The sequence below is a fragment of the Drosophila willistoni genome (genome assembly GCF_018902025.1).
Source record: "Drosophila willistoni isolate 14030-0811.24 chromosome 2R unlocalized genomic scaffold, UCI_dwil_1.1 Seg167, whole genome shotgun sequence".
Taxonomy (NCBI): domain Eukaryota; kingdom Metazoa; phylum Arthropoda; class Insecta; order Diptera; family Drosophilidae; genus Drosophila; species Drosophila willistoni.
This window is the reverse complement of record NW_025814050.1, coordinates 17,416,612-17,435,660: the sequence shown is the minus strand read 5'-3', so window position 1 is coordinate 17,435,660 and position 19,049 is coordinate 17,416,612. Positions and strand designations below refer to the sequence as shown.

Sequence of the window (19,049 nt, the reverse complement as noted above, 5' to 3'; positions counted from 1 at the left end):
TATATTTAATTTCAATTTTAAATTGTTTCCACTTGTCGTTGTTGTGTTGTTGATTAACCGTGTAGAGGAGCGCGCTCGCTGAGGCTCTCGTATATAAAATAAAAACGTATATACATAATATATGTGCACCCATTAGTTCACTTTAACTAAATAAATTAAGCGCTTGGATTTGTCGCTCGTCGTCATCCATCCGTCTTCTTGTAAAACGTGAAATCAAAATCGAATATTAAATAAACGAATAAAAAGAGCGTGTCGCCCATTAAGGAAAAACTGAAAAGAAATTCAGCAACAGCAACAACAACCAACAATAAGTGCAATTTACGTCGAAAAAAAATCTTGCTGACTGTGAATAAAGTAAGTTGAAAAAAGTAAACTTTTTGTTGGTTTCCGTTTGCCAACATTTTTTTAGGCCAAGCCCAAAAACCACGCGCCGATGAATAAATAATAAATTGATTGGTTTTTTTTCTTCCACTTTGTTTGTTTGATGGTCAAGGTTACAGAAGTGAGACACATGCATACAACTTCCAAAAAAAGAAAAAAAACAAGAAAAAACATGCCATCCATTTGTGTGGGTGCAAGCGAGAGAGAGACAATAGCCAGACGAGTTTAAAGTTCAAGCAACAAGTATCTGCTTCTGTTTCTCGCTCTGTCTAGCAACAGGTTGCTTTGCATTACACATGTATTGCTCTCGACTGCTGCTATCTCCCTTGCTCTCATTGAGGGCATTGTTTGCTGGAAACTGCGTGCAATTTAGTTTAATAACAATTTTGTTTGAAATATTTGCTATTTTTGGACACACCCCAAGCCACACATCTACTCACACATGTTCAAAAATATATAGGGGTCTCCGTTTTTATGTGATTTTCAGATTTGTTGTGCTCATCTAGGAGATTACACATACATACATATGTAGGCATATTGTATTGCATAATGAAAAATGATAACTCTGATTTGTATACGAATACAATTCATATTCATAGATGAACATTTGTAGATCTTGTCAGCTGTTTGCACGTGGGTTGTCACATAAGTTTCAAACAATAGACTCCTAATAATTGGAAATCATTAAAAACCGAAGCGTAAAAGAGAGTGAGGGATCAAATGATTAAATAGTTCTTCAATCTAATTCGGAAAAGTTGCTTTTATTTTTATTACAGTGTTTTAAAAATTGATTATCTTCAAGAAAATTTAAATTGCGACTTTCACAAAAAAATAATTGAAACATTTTTTTTATTTTTATTTCTGGATAGTTTTACTAATGCCTTAGAAGGAATTTTTTCGGACCAAAATACCAAAGACCAACAACTAATAATTTTCATAATAATATTAATAATAATATTCATTTGGGTATTTAGATCAAAAATAAAATATTTTGTATTTTTTAATATATTTTTCATTTTTGCATTAATCAGCAAATCTAACAACGCCAGAATAAGTTGAGAATTATAACTAAAGAGGAAAGAATAGCTTTAAAAAAATTAATTAAAACAAGTTAACATTTAAAAAAAATTTATTTAATAAAATTTTGCGTAAAATTTGTTTTTGGTAATTAGATCTTTAATAAAAGAAGTTTTGCTTAGGATTCAAAAACAAATCTAGATAATTGAATGCATTGATTTGACCTAATAGGAAGGATTAGTTAAATTATGCCAATTTAAATGGGAAAACTAACTTATATATCAGGCAGATCTTAAGACAACTTAGAAAAGATATATTCAAGACATTTAATATAAAAATGTTATGAGTTTCAAGTTTATTTCTGTTAAACTATTCACAATTTTTAAATTTTCACAAAGTTGTAAGGGTTCTTCCCTTACAATAAACTCGAATACATTGTATTCTTGAATATTATATTGCATTACTTTAAAATTAAAAGAGATTGGGGAAAAGGGATGTTGGAAGTTCTTACAACGGAATACTCAATTCAAAATTTATGCAAGAACCAAAGAAGACGTCGGTTAATGCACTTCAAGTGCACTTTCTTCCCTTTTTTTTTTGTTGAGTTACAGATTCAAGCACGTACATAGTAATATATATGTATATATATGTATGTACATATATGTAGATATATATAAAGCGACTTTTATTTGATGAACTCATGTACAAAGTTCATTCGTTTCACAAACTTATATATTTACATACGTGGGGAAACCCTCGTAAAATCTTTGTGTTGATTTCTCGTCGAGATTATTTAATTAAATTAAATTGCATTTTATTTTTTTTTTGTAGTTTACCGTTTATTGTAATTAAGTACAATGTTATTTCCTTTTAATCGTTATGCAAAATGTAGTTTACATTCAGATTAAAAATCCGTTATAGATTAGTTTTTTATTGAGAGAGATTAAGAGTTGAATGAGATTTAACCTTTGCCCCAAATAAACTCACTTTTCATTACGCTCATAATTGACATTAAAAAATATATATTTTTGTCACCAAAATCATTGTTAAACACATAACTGACCTTTCCTTAGTGAATATTCTATTCTATAACTTGCTTTTAAAAGTCTTATGCATATTTATTGTTATTTTGATTTGACTTATTTTTCACTCCAATTCCACTCACAAGTTTGTGGTCAACATACTTGAAAGTAGTCACTCTAGTTCAAAACAAACGCTTTGTGCTCAGTCATAAAGCATTTAGGTTTTTTTTTTGCACTCTAATGCTGAGATGGCAAAATTTTGAAATCTCGTTTCGTGCCAATATTTGAACAGATGCGAGACACAATGATAACATTTAATAAGGCTTCGGGTCTCCCTCGGTACTAATACACTCTATGTACGTGCGATAAAAGGCATTATAGTAGTAATCATGAAATGGCAACAATTTTCTTTATCTATTGAGAAACTAAACAAAAATAATTTTGTCTCTATGGACTTTTAATTCCAAAGAGTCGCGTATTTATTGTGGCGCGTTTGATGATTCATTCACGAAAATGCGAAAAAGTTTGTTCAACTGCGATAAAAAAAATACATAAATAGATACAAATGTTCTTCACCGAAAAAGTCAGTGATAAACGGAAGTAAAGATAGCCATTCAAATCGTTTCAATAACACAAAAACTGAAACCTTTTTTTTAACCTTTTATGTATGAACAATTTTTCATTTTTCTCATTTGGTTCAAGGTTGAATGTTCCACATTTTATTTTGCCCATTGGTCTATGACAACGTCTGGTCAAATTTCAAATTTTAATTTGAAGCTTGAAAATTGCCACAATTAACGCACTTTAAAGGTGGAATATGTAACAATTACACCAGTTTTTTTTATTAATGAAAACAAAAACAACATTTTTTTAACGATGTTATTAAGCGTGTAAATGGTAGATGAACTTTGAACCTTTTGGCCAATTTAAGGCCTCATGTCAAAAGTCTGAATAGTTTAGGGTGCTTTATTATGATATGGAATAATTCTTTGAATTTTTAATGTATAATGCAAAAAAGGAAACATTATTATACAATTATTATAGTTGAGATAGACCGAAAGCGAGATGAATAATATGATATATGTACATATATAATGCGTAAGGTCGTAAAAAATTGCTGTCAAAAAAGATAAAAGGTAAATATTTACTCGATATATTGATCTGAGATATATCTTTAAGTCTTGAGACAATCTTACCAAATTATTTTATTTTAGATGTTTAATACCCATCTAAATCTTATATTCGAATGATTCTATAAAATGAAGCAAATAAAAAAAATCATCTTCTAAATTGATTTTGATTTGTGTACAATAGACGGACTACTATTTGAACAAATGTTACTAAATAAACGAAAGTTAATCTTTTGGTGAAACAAACATTTACTTAATGAGTGGAAATTTAAGAAGCTGGTAAAGAAAAGTAGTGGAAAGTTTCTTTTTGAACAGTGATGAATCTAGGTCTTAATTTTGAATTGAAAATCATGAAAGGCAATCGGTCTTGAAAATCAACATTTTAGCACATCTTTATCAAGGGAAGAGAATTCTGCTAAAGGTGTTGACAACCGATTATTTGCTTCATGTCGTTATAATTCCCAACTGATTCTAGCGTTAAAGACAGAATGAAACTCTAAAGTTGTTTATTAAATTGGGGGTAACGACATATCTCCGCCGTTAAAAAAACGACATATCTCCGCGCGGAGAAAAATGTACTGGGCGGAGATATGTCGCTATGCCTTAAATTGGCCTTTTTCCGTTGCCTATGAAGGGAAGAGCGCACTTTTAAACTTTTTAATTCTGGTAAAGGTTTTGGCAAACGATTATTCGCTTCATTTAGTTATAATTCCCAACTAGTTTTAGCGTTAACGACACAGGGAATCTCTGAAGTTGTTTATGAAAGTGACTTTTTTGTGTTGCCTATGAAATGATCTTCTTCGAGCCGGCTCAAACGCAATGTAGACGGTCAAAGGAATAAACAAATTTCACACTTGTATAGTCACAAATGCATTTTTGTTTCTGTAAGGTAAATATGACATTTTTTGCTGACCTACATAAATTCACAGGTTCGTCCCGCGTCAGTCTCTGTCCGTCTGTCTGTCCGTTCAATTGTTGCCTTGTCTTCATATATAATTTGCTATTGCTACATTTTAATTGAAATCCAACCTGTTGTCGTACGAGACTAGCCAATACATATATACAACAAATAAACTGAATATATGTATATATAGTGATTTGCATACAAGTCGAGGTGATATTGCGGTTTTTTCTCTTCTGCCTGCGTGTGTGTGCGTATGAGTGTGTGCGATGTCGTCGTTTTGAGTGTTTAATATTCATTTTTTTGCCATTTGATTTGACCACAACAGCAACAATAGCGAATAGCAACTATCCACACGTAGGCACACTCGATAGACTCGGACACTCGTCATTATACGTACGTAGTAGGCGAACAGAAGTCATCGCATTAAGGCATTAAACCATAACCGATTCTAAATTCAAGGTGCGCAACATAACACGCTTTCTTTTACATTACATTGTTCAAACCGTAAAGATGAGATAATAATGGATTTACTTGGGTCAGAGTTCGTACAGTTCGCACTTTTCAAATTAACTGGTCAATGCACGCTAATCTTTCCCATTTCCTTCCATCTGTCTGCTAAAAGGGTCTCAAAAGGTCTGTCCGAAATCGTGCCAAAAAAAAAGCAAACAAATGAACTTCTGTGCATATTTTTTCATATTTGCAAATGTTTAAGCTAAAAACGTGTGCAATTAAGAGTACAGATTGTCAAAGTTTTAAGAGTTAATAAATTAAATTGAAAGTTGTAGGAACAGAATCACTAGCACTTCTTAAAGATTTATGTAGTTTTCTAGGAAAATTCAAGAGAATAATTATCCTATTGTAGTTAAATTTGACAAAAGTAAATATTTTGATGTAAATCTAACAATTACAAAGGCCGTAAATACTGATTATTTTTGGGTAATGAAAAATACTTTACTGTCCCTAAGTAAATCAATAATTATTTGAGGGGATTTCTACCCAATTAAAACCTAGAATTGGAAAACTAATAACGTTCAGATGTGTGCTATAAATATTTATTCAAAGTTAAACTTTAAAGTGAAAGACAGATAAAAAAATATCACATTTTGTGCTTTTCAGTAATTAATTTATATTTGTGCGTTTTTGTAAAATTTTCTCCCCCATTTGAACCTCACATAATTAATGAAATAATCTGAAGGTTTTAAAATTAAACTTAAATTAATAGAAAATCAAGATTAAAAAAAAAAATTAAAATTATTCGGAAATCATTCACAAATCTTTCAAACAAAAATACAAAATATAAAAAATTAAACTTATACTTTTTATTCTTAACAATTTTTCCAAAAGGATTTCGAATTTTTGAAATTAAAAGGTTTAAAAAAACATTATACACTATTTTATTTATTTCTTGTTTGTTGTCTTTCAAAAAAAGTAGAAATAAATTTAAATTTGACCTTTTTCCGATTTTATCAATCCATGAAGAATATTAATTTAATTCAAAAGGACAATATGAACTAGTTCAATTCTTTTTTCATGTGTTTTGAATCGAATATAAAATTTAAATCGTTATATTTTTACGATTTTTTTCAAAGGAAAGACTATTAATTTAATTTTAAAGGCTTAAAAGGACATTATGAACCATTTGAATACTTATTTCATGTGTTTTTTAAAATAGAATCAAAACAAGAAGTATATATAAGTATATACATATAGAAAGTATATATACTTTATGGGGTCGGAATCGTCTCCTTCTGTGCGTTACAAACATCTGACCAATTTAATAATACCCTCTGCAAGGGTATAAATATATTTAAATTTTATATTTTTCTGATTTTATTAACAGATAATAAAAGATTAACAACATTTGGATTATTTCAATTTTTATTTCATGATAAAGATAAATTTCCTAAAATTTAAAGTCCTTTGAAAAAATTGTCTCTTTGTCCTTAAAGAATCTCCCGCTCAATAAACTTGAAAAAACCAATTTCCAATCTATTAGTCACATTGCATGGTATTTTTAGGTCTATTGGTATTTTCGAATGTTTTGTGAGTTTTTTTTTGTTTACGTACGCCTGCATTGCAAAAATGTTTCTTAAGCTTTCATCAGTCTTGGTAAATTCTAATCGTTGTCGTTAGATAGGTGTTCTTGTTGTTGTTGTTTTGTTTTATAGAAAGTGTTGAGTGTGGCTGACTGTGACTGATAAGGTTTGACCATAAAACTGTTTGCCGAAACGCTACTAGCTGCTAGTTAAACGCACGCTCTTAAATCGTACAGACGTCTGTCTCTCTGTGTGTGCAGTTAGTGCAAACACAGACACACACACACACATACAGTTATTACATAACTGACAGTTACTACAAGTGGAAAAAAATAAACTAAATATAAAATATATAGTATTAAATATTCAAGGTAAAAACGATTAAAAACGCATTACTGATCAACTAGCTCGGAATTTGTATCGCTCTTTCTCTATCATTCAATGTCAAACGACATGTGCGATTTGAGTACCGTTAAAACAAGTGCGGAAGTAATTTACCGTTACACACAAATGCTAAATATTTCAAATCAAAAAAGAAAGAAAAAAACCAACTTACAATAAAAGACAATTTCAAAAGGCGAAAAGAGAAAGAACGAAAGCAACCAAAATAGATCTTGGCTTACGTGGCATACATTAAAGTGCGTGTTCAAAGTGCCCAAAAATGTAAATTTTATGCAAAAATTTCAACTAGAACTCAAATAGAAAATGGCAAATCACAAAATACACAGAACACTAACGAACCTGTGCGTCTTTCTCTCTCCCTCTCCCTCTCTCTCTCTCTAGGTTTATTTTTTAGACCTTTAAACCATGTCCAGTGAGCAAACCATTGATGGAGCTGGCGCCGCTGCCGCTGCAGCTGCAGGAGATGAACCCTTTTTGGGTCTACTCGATATTGCCCTGTTGGCTGTACTAATCGGTGGGGCTGCCTTCTATTTCCTTAGAAGTCGCAAGAAGGAAGAGGAACCAGTTCGTAGTTATTCCATACAGTAAGTCCTTAAGGCCAAAAAAATTAATAAGAACTTCAATTTGAATGAAATTATCGTTCATACTTGAAAAACTTGTCTTAAATTTGACTAAAACTAATTGCATCTCTCTTTTGTTAGACCTACCACAGTGAGCACAATAAGTGCATCAGATAATTCGTTTATCAAGAAACTGAAAGCCTCCGGCCGAAGTCTTGTTGTCTTCTATGGCTCACAGACGGGAACTGGTGAGGAATTTGCCGGACGTTTGGCCAAAGAAGGTATACGCTATCGTCTTAAGGGCATGGTAGCTGATCCCGAGGAATGCGATATGGAGGAATTGCTACAATTGAAGGATATATCCAATTCATTGGCTGTCTTTTGTTTGGCCACCTATGGCGAGGGTGATCCCACAGACAATGCCATGGAATTCTATGAATGGATAACCAATGGCGAAGTTGATCTAACTGGTCTTAATTATGCGGTAAGCACAAGATAAAAAATCAAACAAAAAAAAATAATTTAATCTAAAGCTACATACATATATGATTACAAACCCCAAAAAACGGAAAAAATTGACGACGAATTGGCCTTCAATAGAATTATCGAGCAGTGCCCCAATGATAAGATTCACATTACGCTATCTACTCACATTTGTAATTATAAATGCGATATGCGTAAATGTGTTGTTTGTTGTAAACAAAAGCCTTATATTCTATATATAAACATTCGAATTGATAACTTCAAATGATGAAAACTCAAGGCTAATGTTTGAAATGTAGCTAATAGAATTTCCGCAAACGTCGCCAAGTTGTTGGATGATACAAAAACGTGTTTGAGACAATTAAAACGGCGTAATATTTATTAATTAATGACATCACAGGCGAAATACTGAATATTATACACAATCTTTGTTAAAACGGTTGAGAAAAGTATTTCTAAAATTGATTTGAAATTCCTAGAATTGATGGGGGAGTAAGAACATTCATATAAATTTGCTTGGTCAGCATGTTGTTTGCTAATTTATTGCTATTTGCAGTTTGCAGATTAATTGCAATTTCAATTTTTCAAGTTAACAGAGAATCATTTTCTAGAGAAATTCTACAATGTTAACAATTGTTTGCAATACAGATAAGGTCTATTTCAAACTGAGGGCGTAAATATATTATAGTACCTACATACTTGTTCTGTATGAGAATAGAAATCTATATGATGTCATCGTTTCGAGACTTATTTTCCTCCAAAACCGGAATGCATTTTGTGTTTCTACAGATCCTTTAAGATGAGATAATACTCCACACTTTTTAAACTTCTTAACATTTTTTTTTAAAATAAATTTTTCCATTTTATTTTAAAAACTGCACGTTTTCAAACTTGAACTACTTTTTCTTACATGTTTTTAAGATGGCGTCAAAAACTAATAAGATTTAAAAAAGGATCTATGTATGTTTTTTTATATTGATATATATTTTTATTTTCTTCAATTCGTATTTTAAAATGAACTATCTAATAAGTTTTTTTTCTTGATTTGAAAGAAAACGATTCTAAATCTAAATATATAAATCTATAGCGCAGTTATTTAATGCATTTATGTTGAAATTTTAAAGAAATTCTTTCAATTTAAAAGAGAATTCCGTTAAAATTGTTTTTAATAATTTATTTAACACAATTTAGTTAAAAATTAACTTCCAACTTCAAATCAAAATTTGAATTAAAATTTTTGCTCCAAAAACCGTTAAAAATTTGAATTAAGGTAACGGCCAACGGTGCTAGAAAATATTTTATTCCCGCATTTTAACTAATCTAACATTTAGTTGTCAAGTTCATGTCCACAATCGGAGGTTCACTCTAAAGATAATTGTAAATAGATTTGTGACGTCACATTAGTGTCCAAACCTTCCATGAAAGTATAATTCTTTGATTAGCCAACACTGTTTTAGTATGTTTTTGTTTTGGTATTTGATATTTTTTGTGGTATTTTTTAAGACATTTTTTCCACTAGACATCTGTTGCGCAATGTGTTTACAGTTTTCCTCACATCAAAAAAAAAGTGCCATTTATAAATCGCGAATGTCATGAATGAAAAGTTTATTATGTGAAAAGTTAATTGAGTGGAAAAACCTCCGATTGACATGTTAGGCACGTTTACCGGCAGCGGCGTCGCTGTCGTTGCCGCCGCAGCTGTTAATTCTGCCCTTGGCACGTGTCGGCCGAAGCTGAGACTTCGAACTTTGCGCTTATTATTAAATAATTTATATAATAAAACAAAATTTTCACAAACGTTACTGTCCAATGAGGTAATGGAGAATAAATGGAAGTTGTAACAATTCAATATTGTAATATTAATTTAATTATTTTATTATTTGTTCACTTTTTAGGTCTTTGGACTGGGCAACAAGACGTATGAGCATTATAATAAGGTTGCTGTCTATGTGGATAAGAGGCTAGAGGAATTGGGGGCCAATCGTGTCTTTGAATTGGGATTGGGCGATGATGATGCCAAGTAAGTCGATCTATATAAACTATAAATCATCAAAAGATATTAACGTCGTTTTAATCTCTGCTTTGGCAGCATTGAAGATGACTTTATCACATGGAAGGATCGTTTCTGGCCCGCTGTCTGTGATCACTTCGGCATTGAGGGTGGCGGCGAAGAGGTGCTAATCCGTCAGTATCGTCTACTTGAACAGCCCGATGTTCAGCCAGATCGCATATATACGGGTGAAATTGCACGTTTGCATTCTATGCAAAATCAACGTCCTCCCTTTGATGCCAAGAATCCCTTCCTGGCACCCATCAAGGTCAATCGGGAATTGCACAAGGGCGGTGGACGTTCCTGCATGCATATTGAGCTCAGCATCGATGGTTCCAAGATGCGTTACGATGCCGGTGATCATGTTGCCATGTATCCGATTAACGATAAGAGTTTGGTCGAGAAATTGGGAGAATTGTGCAAAGCCGATTTGGATACGGTATTCTCTTTGATCAATACTGATACGGATAGCAGTAAGAAGCATCCATTCCCCTGCCCAACTACGTATCGCACTGCCTTGACTCATTATCTGGAAATAACCGCCATACCACGTACACATATTCTCAAGGAATTGGCTGAATACTGTACGGATGAAAAGGAGAAGGAACTGCTGAGAAGCATGGCTTCCATTGCCCCAGAAGGTGAGTGAATTGTACAGAAATAAAAATAGAGAATTCTAACAAAATACCTTTTAGGCAAGGAGAAATATCAAAAATGGATTCAGGATGCCTGCCGGAATGTGGTTCATATATTGGAAGATATTAAATCGTGCAGGCCGCCACTGGATCACGTGTGCGAGTTGTTGCCACGTCTTCAGCCACGTTACTATTCCATTTCATCATCGGCCAAACTGCATCCCACCGATGTGCATGTCACGGCTGTCCTTGTGGAATATGAAACACCCACTGGACGCACTAACAAGGGTGTGGCCACCACTTACTTGAAGAACAAAAAGCCCCAGGAGGGTGGTGAGGAGGTGAAAGTTCCAGTTTTCATAAGGAAATCACAATTCCGTTTGCCCACCAAACCGGAGACGCCAATTATTATGGTTGGTCCTGGTACAGGATTGGCACCATTCCGTGGTTTCATCCAGGAACGTCAGTTCCTACGCGACGAGGGCAAAGAAGTGGGTGATTCGGTGCTCTATTTCGGTTGCCGTAAACGCAGCGAAGATTACATCTATGAAACTGAACTTGAGGAATGGGTGAAGAAGGGAACCTTGACCCTCAAAGCTGCCTTTTCGCGGGATCAAGAGAAAAAGATTTATGTTCAACATTTATTGGAACAGGATGCTGATCTCATATGGAATGTGATTGGCGAGAAGAAGGGTCACTTTTACATCTGCGGGTAAGTTCAAACATAAAGAATAACGTGAAATTATACAGATTTCCCTAACGTTTATCCATTTTTCTTTATTTCCCATAGTGATGCCAAGAATATGGCCGTTGATGTTAGAAATATTCTAGTAAAAATTCTCTCCACCAAAGGCAACATGAGCGAAGCAGATGCCGTTCAGTATATCAAGAAAATGGAGGCCCAGAAACGTTACTCAGCCGATGTCTGGAGCTAAACCAACAAAATAACAAAAAAGAAACAAAAAGAAAAAGTCAACAAAATACTATCTTTATCCTTTGGTCAGAACAAAGCCCAGAATTCAAGGCACAATCTTCCCCTCTCACCGGAAGCACGCACATATACACACACACACACACACGCTTACACACACACATTAAGCCACACACATTCATAAGCCTAAAAGTTTGTTTTTATCTAGTTTAATTAAGCATTATGGATACAATTTTTTTTTAAAAATATGGTTTGAGTGAGTTGAAAATATCCAATATCTAGAGAAAGTGAGAAACCTGTGTAACAATTGTGAGCGTCAAGCAGATTAATTAATTAAAATTAAGTAGTTTTGTACGTATGCAAATTTAATTTAAAAAACCAATCAACAAATTTGACAAACTTTTCCTTTGTGTATTCTCTGGTGATTTCCAAATACAAATTACGTAACGAAATGTAGTGCAATTTAAACAAAAAAAGAAAAAAACACTTACAAAATGAAATTGTATTTTTATAAAACAATAAAACGAAAACATATATATATATATATATATATATAGATTTATATATATTTGTAAATAAATTTATTTTGCTATGTGGTTTTTCTGTAAGTTTTAGAAAATATTTAGCCAAAACTTTTAATAAAGTTTTTTAAGGAATTCTTTGGTCTTTCCAGAATATTATTGCGATTAAAAAATCATCTAATTTGAAAAGTAATAAAAAATACAATATTTCGGTAACAAAAAATTTTGAAAGTTAAAAAAAGCTCAAGATTCAAAATAAAATGCCTGTAATTCTTATAGAGAAGTTAAAGATTCAAAATGAAATACATATAATTCTTATAGAAATACAGATGAAAGGTAGTTCGATTCATTTTCTAGCGCTGATCGAAAATAAACAAAATTTTTAGTGCTTAAATAAATTTAATTCATTGAAATTCGTATGCAATTAACTAAATAACCATTTGACTACATTTAAAATATATAACAAGTGTTTAATTTGGTCAATAATTATACATAGAATACTAATCGAAGACTCCGGCCCGTTCAAAATGTGGCAAAGTGTAACGCAAAGTTTGCTCCAATCTTGCTGAGGCGAACATTTGTTTTACCTTCTGCTTGGCAAAGTCTTCACATTGGAAATTCTCCAAATTGTTATCTGCCGTCTGGGCTTTATCCTGGCTAACGGTGGGCAATATTCCGTAGTTGGCAAAGAAACCATAGGCCTCACGACGATGCACTTCCTGAAGGATTTGTTCATAGCTGGGCACTGGTATGTCCATATTAAATCCGAGTAGGGTACCTGCCAATCGGTCATGATAGCGCTTCAGCAATTGTGGACGCCTTTGCTGTAGTACATCCAATTTGGTACTGGTGTAAAAGAAATAATTGATATCAATGCCCGGACTACCCCAAACGCTTAATTGGAAATCAATGAAAATTGCATCAACGGGTCGATTGTTAACGACGTCGTAGTTAAAGAGAATATTATTGACCCATAAATCGCCATGGTTGAGAACTTTTATATCCCTATCCGAAGGCGCTTGACTGCGTATAAGATTGTCTCGTTGATGAGCCAAATATTTTGCTATTTTGTCCGATATGCGTTCAAAACCTGGCCAAGTTTTCACCAGAGAATGCAATTCTTGTCCATTGCCAGCAAAGAAACGCATTAGCAGGGCATTATCTCTTGCCAGGCCATTCGGGGATAGCATACCGTCACCATAAGCCTCAAATATATGCGGATCCTGAAATGTTAAACATCTTAGTTTAGTCTTAGTTAGAGATGTATTAAAGTTTAATATAGAAAATATCCCATGAAAATCAAAGGCAGTTCTGGAAATGTCCAATGAAAGAGAAACTATGCCCCATTAAGTAGGCAAAAATGCTTAGGGCAAATGTCAAACAGATATTGGAATGTCCTGTTTTAACAGAAATTGGTAAAGAAGAACCTTGACCTTGAAAAATAGAATTCTTCAGCCACGGGTTCCAAACATTCATGTCCACCAATGTCAATAAGAAACTAATTTTATTAGAATTCAGCGAATACTTGGTATAAAATATATTTAAAAAACTCCTAAAGTTTTGGTTTAGAGACAAATTGATTCTTGCATTAAGCCACAAGTGAAATTTGGTCAATAAAAAAGTAAACTTGTGGAATTATTGAGCTTGTTGAATAGTGTTACAGTTGGGGCAAATATAACATAGTATTTATTCAACATTATCTATTATCTGTTTTATTAATGTGCTTCATAAGTATGTGGTAAAGAGCTTAAAATAGTTGACAATTATAAAGTCAGCCCAAAAGCTTACTTTAATATAGGCCAAAAAATTAAGCGAAAAGAGAAGAATTATTGACCAGTTGTTCAAATAAAACTCCAAAATATGCTAAAATGTTAGTTAGTTGTTAGTCTACTTGAATTGTGTTTGCTGTACTTTAGTAAATTTTTAGAAAATCTGTTTTTCAAAGTGCCTTGTTAAAATAGTTCAAAGAGAAGGTCAAGAGGTAAAGTTACCTACTTTCCTTTCACTCCTACTTACCAGCAGAGCCAATGCCATTGATGAGGCATGAAATTCGGCAAGATGTTCCATGACCAAAATGCAATGATCCTCATCTAGTCCAGATTCGCGTGAGGCCATCACATAACCCGATTCGCTAAGATCTTCAAACACTAGGGCGTTCTCTGGTTGCTTTCTACACTGATAGAGTCTATCAGGTGTGAAAGAATTAAGGATTATAAAAAACCTTTTGTAAATTAATCCAATACTTACTTGGGTCCGAAACGTTGTTTGCATTGCATGAGCAACTCCAATCTGGGCAGAACATCATAGTAGGTGATCTTCTCCTTTAGATACACCTGAAGATCTTCAATGAACTCAACTGATTCAATGCGTGGTATACTTTTCACTATAAACATTTGTTGTTTTGTATGCTTTGGATCGGAGTGCAGTTTATATTCGATTGTCACACGATAGATTTTACTACAATAATTTTCACCCGTACTGCTGCCGAGTTTACAGTGAATCGACAATAATTGGACCTTTGCTGTACGCAGAGCCGTTTCCAGCACCTCCTCGAAGAAGGCGACGTCGAGATGCTGGGGCGGTGAATCGCCGATCTCGGAATGGTATACAATGCTGCACATTCTAATAACGTTTGAAAATTGTTGCTCTCAAACAAGGCAATTTATACGCGTCTCGTTCTCGATACGATTGAGTTGAATTAATAATAGTTACATATACGAGTATGTACAAACATATAATTTCGCTTAACGAAGGCGACAACAAGTTGTTTAATTTTATTAAAATACTATAAAAACAAAAAAAATAACAAACAACACGCAACAAACAGTCAACGGAACAGTCAGCGACCTTTTCAATTTGGCTTACAGTTAAACTATATTGTGTTTCCGTTTTTCTACCCTATAGCTATTGCGCAAGAAAGTTTATATATTGAATGAGATCGATCTCCACGTCCGATATCAACGATGCCATTAATCTTTGTTAAAAAGGGGAAAACCGGTTCCGAAATATTGAAGATCTTCGTTGAAATTTTTTCGTTATTTTGCTCTCCACACAATTTCGCCGAAATTGAATTATAATTTATCAATTTGTGTCAAATTCATTAATATTTATTTTCAGAAATTTAGGACTTAATGTAGGGTATCTCAAAATCGATGATCGAAAGTGTCACCTGTTTAATTTCTATTCTCGTTTTTACATCTTTTAGTATTTACACTTATCTGACACCGATTGAATTATCTTATCAAAAGCCCCGCCTTGTTTTGGACGATTTATATTTTATTTATATTTTTTTGTATTATTTTTATAATCGATATCTGATAAGAGAACAGTATCGTGCTCTCTCTCTCTCTCTCTCTCGCTCTTTGAGTCACATGCCAACACGAAAAATTATATTCTTTTTTAATTTCTGTTTCAATTAAATTGTCTTATTTGAGTCGAAAGCGTTTTGTTTGATGTTTTTATAACGAGTAGTCTATCCAACGTGACATAATCAGTTGGTTTTTTGATTGAGGTTTATGTGTTGACCAAAATCATGACAATTCAAGATTAAAGATCTCGAAAGGCCTATAAAACTTAATTATTTTCGGCATCTAAAACTAGAACAGAGTTTAACCAGGTGTTTATTGCAAAAATACATATTTACAATTTAAACTAAATCCACTAACTATAAAAATGTGTCTTCACATCACATTTTTATCAGATTTTATAAAATTTTGTGAGCTGCATTATTTTAACTTTAGTTTGATTCTACTAAATTCTACTACTGATTACTGACTAAATACTAGCATTTTTAAGATCATTTATTAAGGGATGAGAAATGACTGAAATTTGACCCGAGAAGGTCAGACAAGTTAATTTCTTCCAAACTAAAACCTTTAAAATGTTGTGCAACTAAAAAATTGTCTAAAAAAATATATGCAACCATTAACTATAGTTAACAGTATATTGTTCGCTACAGTAGGTTTCTTATGTAGGCTAGTTGAAACAGAATATTGCATATTTCAGGGGGTAAATATCTACCAGTTGTCATCCCCATATCCTCAACTATCTATGATAATATTGAGTGGATCAATAGCATTTTTGGCAGTACATTACATCAATAGTTTTTAACTCCAAATCGAAATGACACTGAAAAGAAATAACTTGCAATATGTAAAAGTAGCCCAAAAAATGTTTTCTAAATAGATTTCTGATGAAATTCAAAATTTATTGATAAAGTCAAAAGGAAAACCTTGAGTTTTTGTAGGCATCAACCTTGAGACGTCAAACAAAAGGTTTGCTAAATTACGTCTTAATTCGTTTTTCTCACATTTTCTAAATAATATGTTCTAGATGTTTATTATATACTGCCAATTTGCGAAATCTCATCTTTATGTTAACTAACCTCGTATAGTTTTAATACAAGTATTTAAGTTGTCATTTACCGTATGGCGTATATACAAAATATCTGTCTATGCTGAAATTTGTTAATAAATTTGCATACTGTCGGCGGTAATTATTTATAATTATAGAATATCACACAAAGCAATATTCGGTTTACTCAATTTATGTACACGCACGCATATAATCATATTAATTTGGCAAATTACTTATTAATGTTTATAAAAACAACACATATAAAATAATAATAATTAAAAGTAGTCACGCTTTCTACGCAGTTATGTTCTCAGTTTGACTTAACTTAAAAAAGTTATTAAAAATGTATTAAAGGAATATTTTCAGAGCGACAATATTTTAAGATTTAACACATCTTTTTATTTCTATATGAAAAATCATCATTTTGACATATATAACGTATACGCACGGTATGACACCAAAATAAGTAATATCCTGGATAATGAAACAACGATTATCAAAAGTCAATTATTGTATATTTTAAGTTTTATTTATATTATCTTCTGATATTTTTTGCAAAATTCACTCTAAACTTAGCTTTTTGAAACTTTAGTAATACTTATTTGAATAGAGGCTAGCAAAGATTTGGAATAGTTAGATATAGTTGTTCAATATTAATCGTTTAGATATACATACATTAATCAGTATACTTTTGAAAAAGAAACTCTTTATTATTTCTAACTTCTGTTTTCGACTAATTCTTCGCTAATTAAAAGTTATATGCAATTCACCAATTTTAGATAATTTTAAGCCTGAAAGAAGGCTGCTTACAACAAGTAGATTTTTCTCTCCTGAAAACAAATGACTTATTATTTCTGTCAGTTGCCTTCCCCATCTTGTATAAGCAGCATTGTTGTCTAGTTTGAGTGTCGGGAAAATTGTCAATTTCACTCAACGCCCTGTGGAAGTTAATCAAAACGCCGCAAATTCATTTGTATTCTATATGTATATATAACTATATATTCTTGATTGTCGTTCTATCATCATGCAATAACCAAGACTTTCAGATGCATTGTATACAATGTGTGACCTTCAATCAAAAATGTGCAAGTCATCTAAACGTTGCAATGCGAACTTCAGGCTCTCTAGTGTGCGTACGTTGCCCTCAAACATGAGTTGAACCTTTTGTTTGGCGAATTCCTCATCGTGAAAGTTCTTAAGGGAATTGTCCTCCGAATCAATGCCAATCATACTCATCAAGGGGAAGAAACCAAAGGCCACAAAAAAGCCATAGGCCTCCCTAGCACGAATCTCCTCCAAAATATCATCACATGTTGGATGTGGTTTAGACAAGGGCAAGTGTTTCAGACATTCCATTAGGGACTCACAATATATATCTATCAGTTGTTGGCGTTGAGTCCTTAGCACATCCAATTCCAAGCTGGTATTAAGAAAATAGTTGACATCGAAACCCAAACTACCATAAAAACACAATTGAAAATCGATCTGAAAAAAAAAATGAAATCACTAATTCTTTGATTAAGTTAGATTCGCTACTTACAATCTTCACTTTTTCCACCTTATATTGATTATCGTATTTGAAGAATATATTATTAACCCACAGATCGCCGTGATTGAGCACATTAAAGGCACCTCGTAGAGGATAAACAGATTTCAGGACACGCTCCGTGAAATGTTCATGATAACGATAGAGTTTTCGTGTAATCGAACCAAAACCCTCACAATCTCCCACCAAGGCAGCCAATTTCAAGAGTTGAGTGCCGAAGAGTAACTTAAATGGTTCCGATTTAATGGCATCCATATGCAATAGACCAAATGGATAACGATCTATAATAATCTCGGGTTCATGTTCCGCCATTACCATGGTTAGAGCATGATATTGGGCCAATTTCTTCATTACCAAGGCGGCATGATCGAAATTTAAACCCAATTGACGGCATTTCAATTGATAGCCATCAGAGCAGAGATCCTCGAATATAATCGTCTGCTCTGGTTGAGTGGTGGAATAAAAATGTCTGCAAACATTTAAAAGTTTATTAAATTTCCTTCATCAAAAGAGGCTTAAGTTTTACATATTTGAATGGCTTGTGGTTCTTCACTTACTTGGCACCCAATTCCCATTTTTCATGGCCTACTATTTGGTTTCGTGGCCACATAAGGGTCTCCAATTTTGGCTTAATATGCATATAGAAAATGCTCTCCTTGTTGTAAATATGCAGACGAGCCAATATTGCTTGCTTTTCATCTGGCATTGATTTGACGATCAATGAAATTTCCACATTATTTCTTTCGGTATTTTTATATTTAATATTCGCTCGATAAATGTTACTGCAATAGTTTTCTCCTCCTCGTGTTAGATTCGTTAATTTCACATCGAGAACCTGCAGATCCTGCTGCTGTAATCCATGCTCCAAGCATCTTCTAAAGAAATTTGGCGTCAGATAGAGTGGCAACTCAACCGTTGGGTCCGACATTATGTTTGTCTATGTCATAAATTGAAGAATCTACTCTCAGCTTTATATGCCATTTGAAAAATCAAAGTGATGTCGTTTTTAATTGATCTTAATGAGTTGAGGTTAGTTGGGGGCGATGCAACTGAACTTCTGTTGCAGTTCTTGTTT

At 32.9% G+C, this 19,049-nt stretch overlaps 3 protein-coding genes across 3 annotated transcripts; 1 reads left to right on the top strand and 2 right to left on the bottom strand.

Annotated features, from left to right (window-relative positions):
* The first annotated feature begins 11 nt into the window (after positions 1–11).
* On the top strand, positions 12–12,046 carry LOC6642757 (NADPH--cytochrome P450 reductase). The gene is made up of 7 exons (XM_002065244.4): positions 12–354; positions 7,274–7,476; positions 7,594–7,936; positions 9,831–9,955; positions 10,025–10,626; positions 10,681–11,332; positions 11,411–12,046. Exons 2-7 carry the CDS (start codon positions 7,298–7,300, stop codon positions 11,553–11,555), a joined length of 2,046 nt encoding a protein of 681 aa, XP_002065280.1. The 5' UTR covers positions 12–354; positions 7,274–7,297; the 3' UTR covers positions 11,556–12,046.
* A 475-nt stretch (positions 12,047–12,521) lies between these two features.
* Positions 12,522–14,695, bottom strand: LOC6642756. The gene is made up of 3 exons (XM_002065243.4): positions 14,320–14,695; positions 14,089–14,257; positions 12,522–13,295 (listed from the first exon to the last, which is right to left on the bottom strand). Exons 1-3 carry the CDS (start codon positions 14,691–14,693, stop codon positions 12,573–12,575), a joined length of 1,266 nt encoding a protein of 421 aa, XP_002065279.1. The 5' UTR covers positions 14,694–14,695; the 3' UTR covers positions 12,522–12,572.
* A 2,699-nt stretch (positions 14,696–17,394) lies between these two features.
* LOC6642755 lies at positions 17,395–18,902 on the bottom strand. Its single transcript, XM_002065242.2, has 3 exons — positions 18,532–18,902; positions 17,969–18,443; positions 17,395–17,913 (listed from the first exon to the last, which is right to left on the bottom strand). The coding sequence occupies exons 1-3, from the start codon at positions 18,900–18,902 to the stop codon at positions 17,500–17,502; spliced, it is 1,260 nt and encodes a 419-aa protein (XP_002065278.1). The 3' UTR covers positions 17,395–17,499.
* Between the last annotated feature and the right edge of the window lie 147 nt (positions 18,903–19,049).

Bases quoted from the DNA above. Each gene is read 5' to 3' on its own strand.
- LOC6642756 (XM_002065243.4), bottom strand. From the start codon at position 14,693: ATGTGCAGCATTGTATACCATTCCGAGATCGGCGATTCACCGCCCCAG. The intron at 14,258-14,319 runs GTAAGTATTGGA...CACACCTGATAG, and splicing joins AAACAACGTTTCGGACCCAA to ACTCTATCAGTGTAGAAAGC. The intron at 13,296-14,088 runs GTAAGTAGGAGT...TTAACATTTCAG, and splicing joins CAATGGCATTGGCTCTGCTG to GATCCGCATATATTTGAGGC.
- LOC6642755 (XM_002065242.2), bottom strand. From the start codon at position 18,902: ATGTCGGACCCAACGGTTGAGTTGCCACTCTATCTGACGCCAAATTTC. The intron at 18,444-18,531 runs GTAAGTGAAGAA...AAATGTTTGCAG, and splicing joins AAATGGGAATTGGGTGCCAA to ACATTTTTATTCCACCACTC. The intron at 17,914-17,968 runs GTAAGTAGCGAA...TTTTTTTTTCAG, and splicing joins AGGTGGAAAAAGTGAAGATT to ATCGATTTTCAATTGTGTTT.
- LOC6642757 (XM_002065244.4), top strand. From the start codon at position 7,298: ATGTCCAGTGAGCAAACCATTGATGGAGCTGGCGCCGCTGCCGCTGCA. The intron at 7,477-7,593 runs GTAAGTCCTTAA...CTCTTTTGTTAG, and splicing joins GTTCGTAGTTATTCCATACA to ACCTACCACAGTGAGCACAA. The intron at 10,627-10,680 runs GTGAGTGAATTG...AATACCTTTTAG, and splicing joins GGCTTCCATTGCCCCAGAAG to GCAAGGAGAAATATCAAAAA.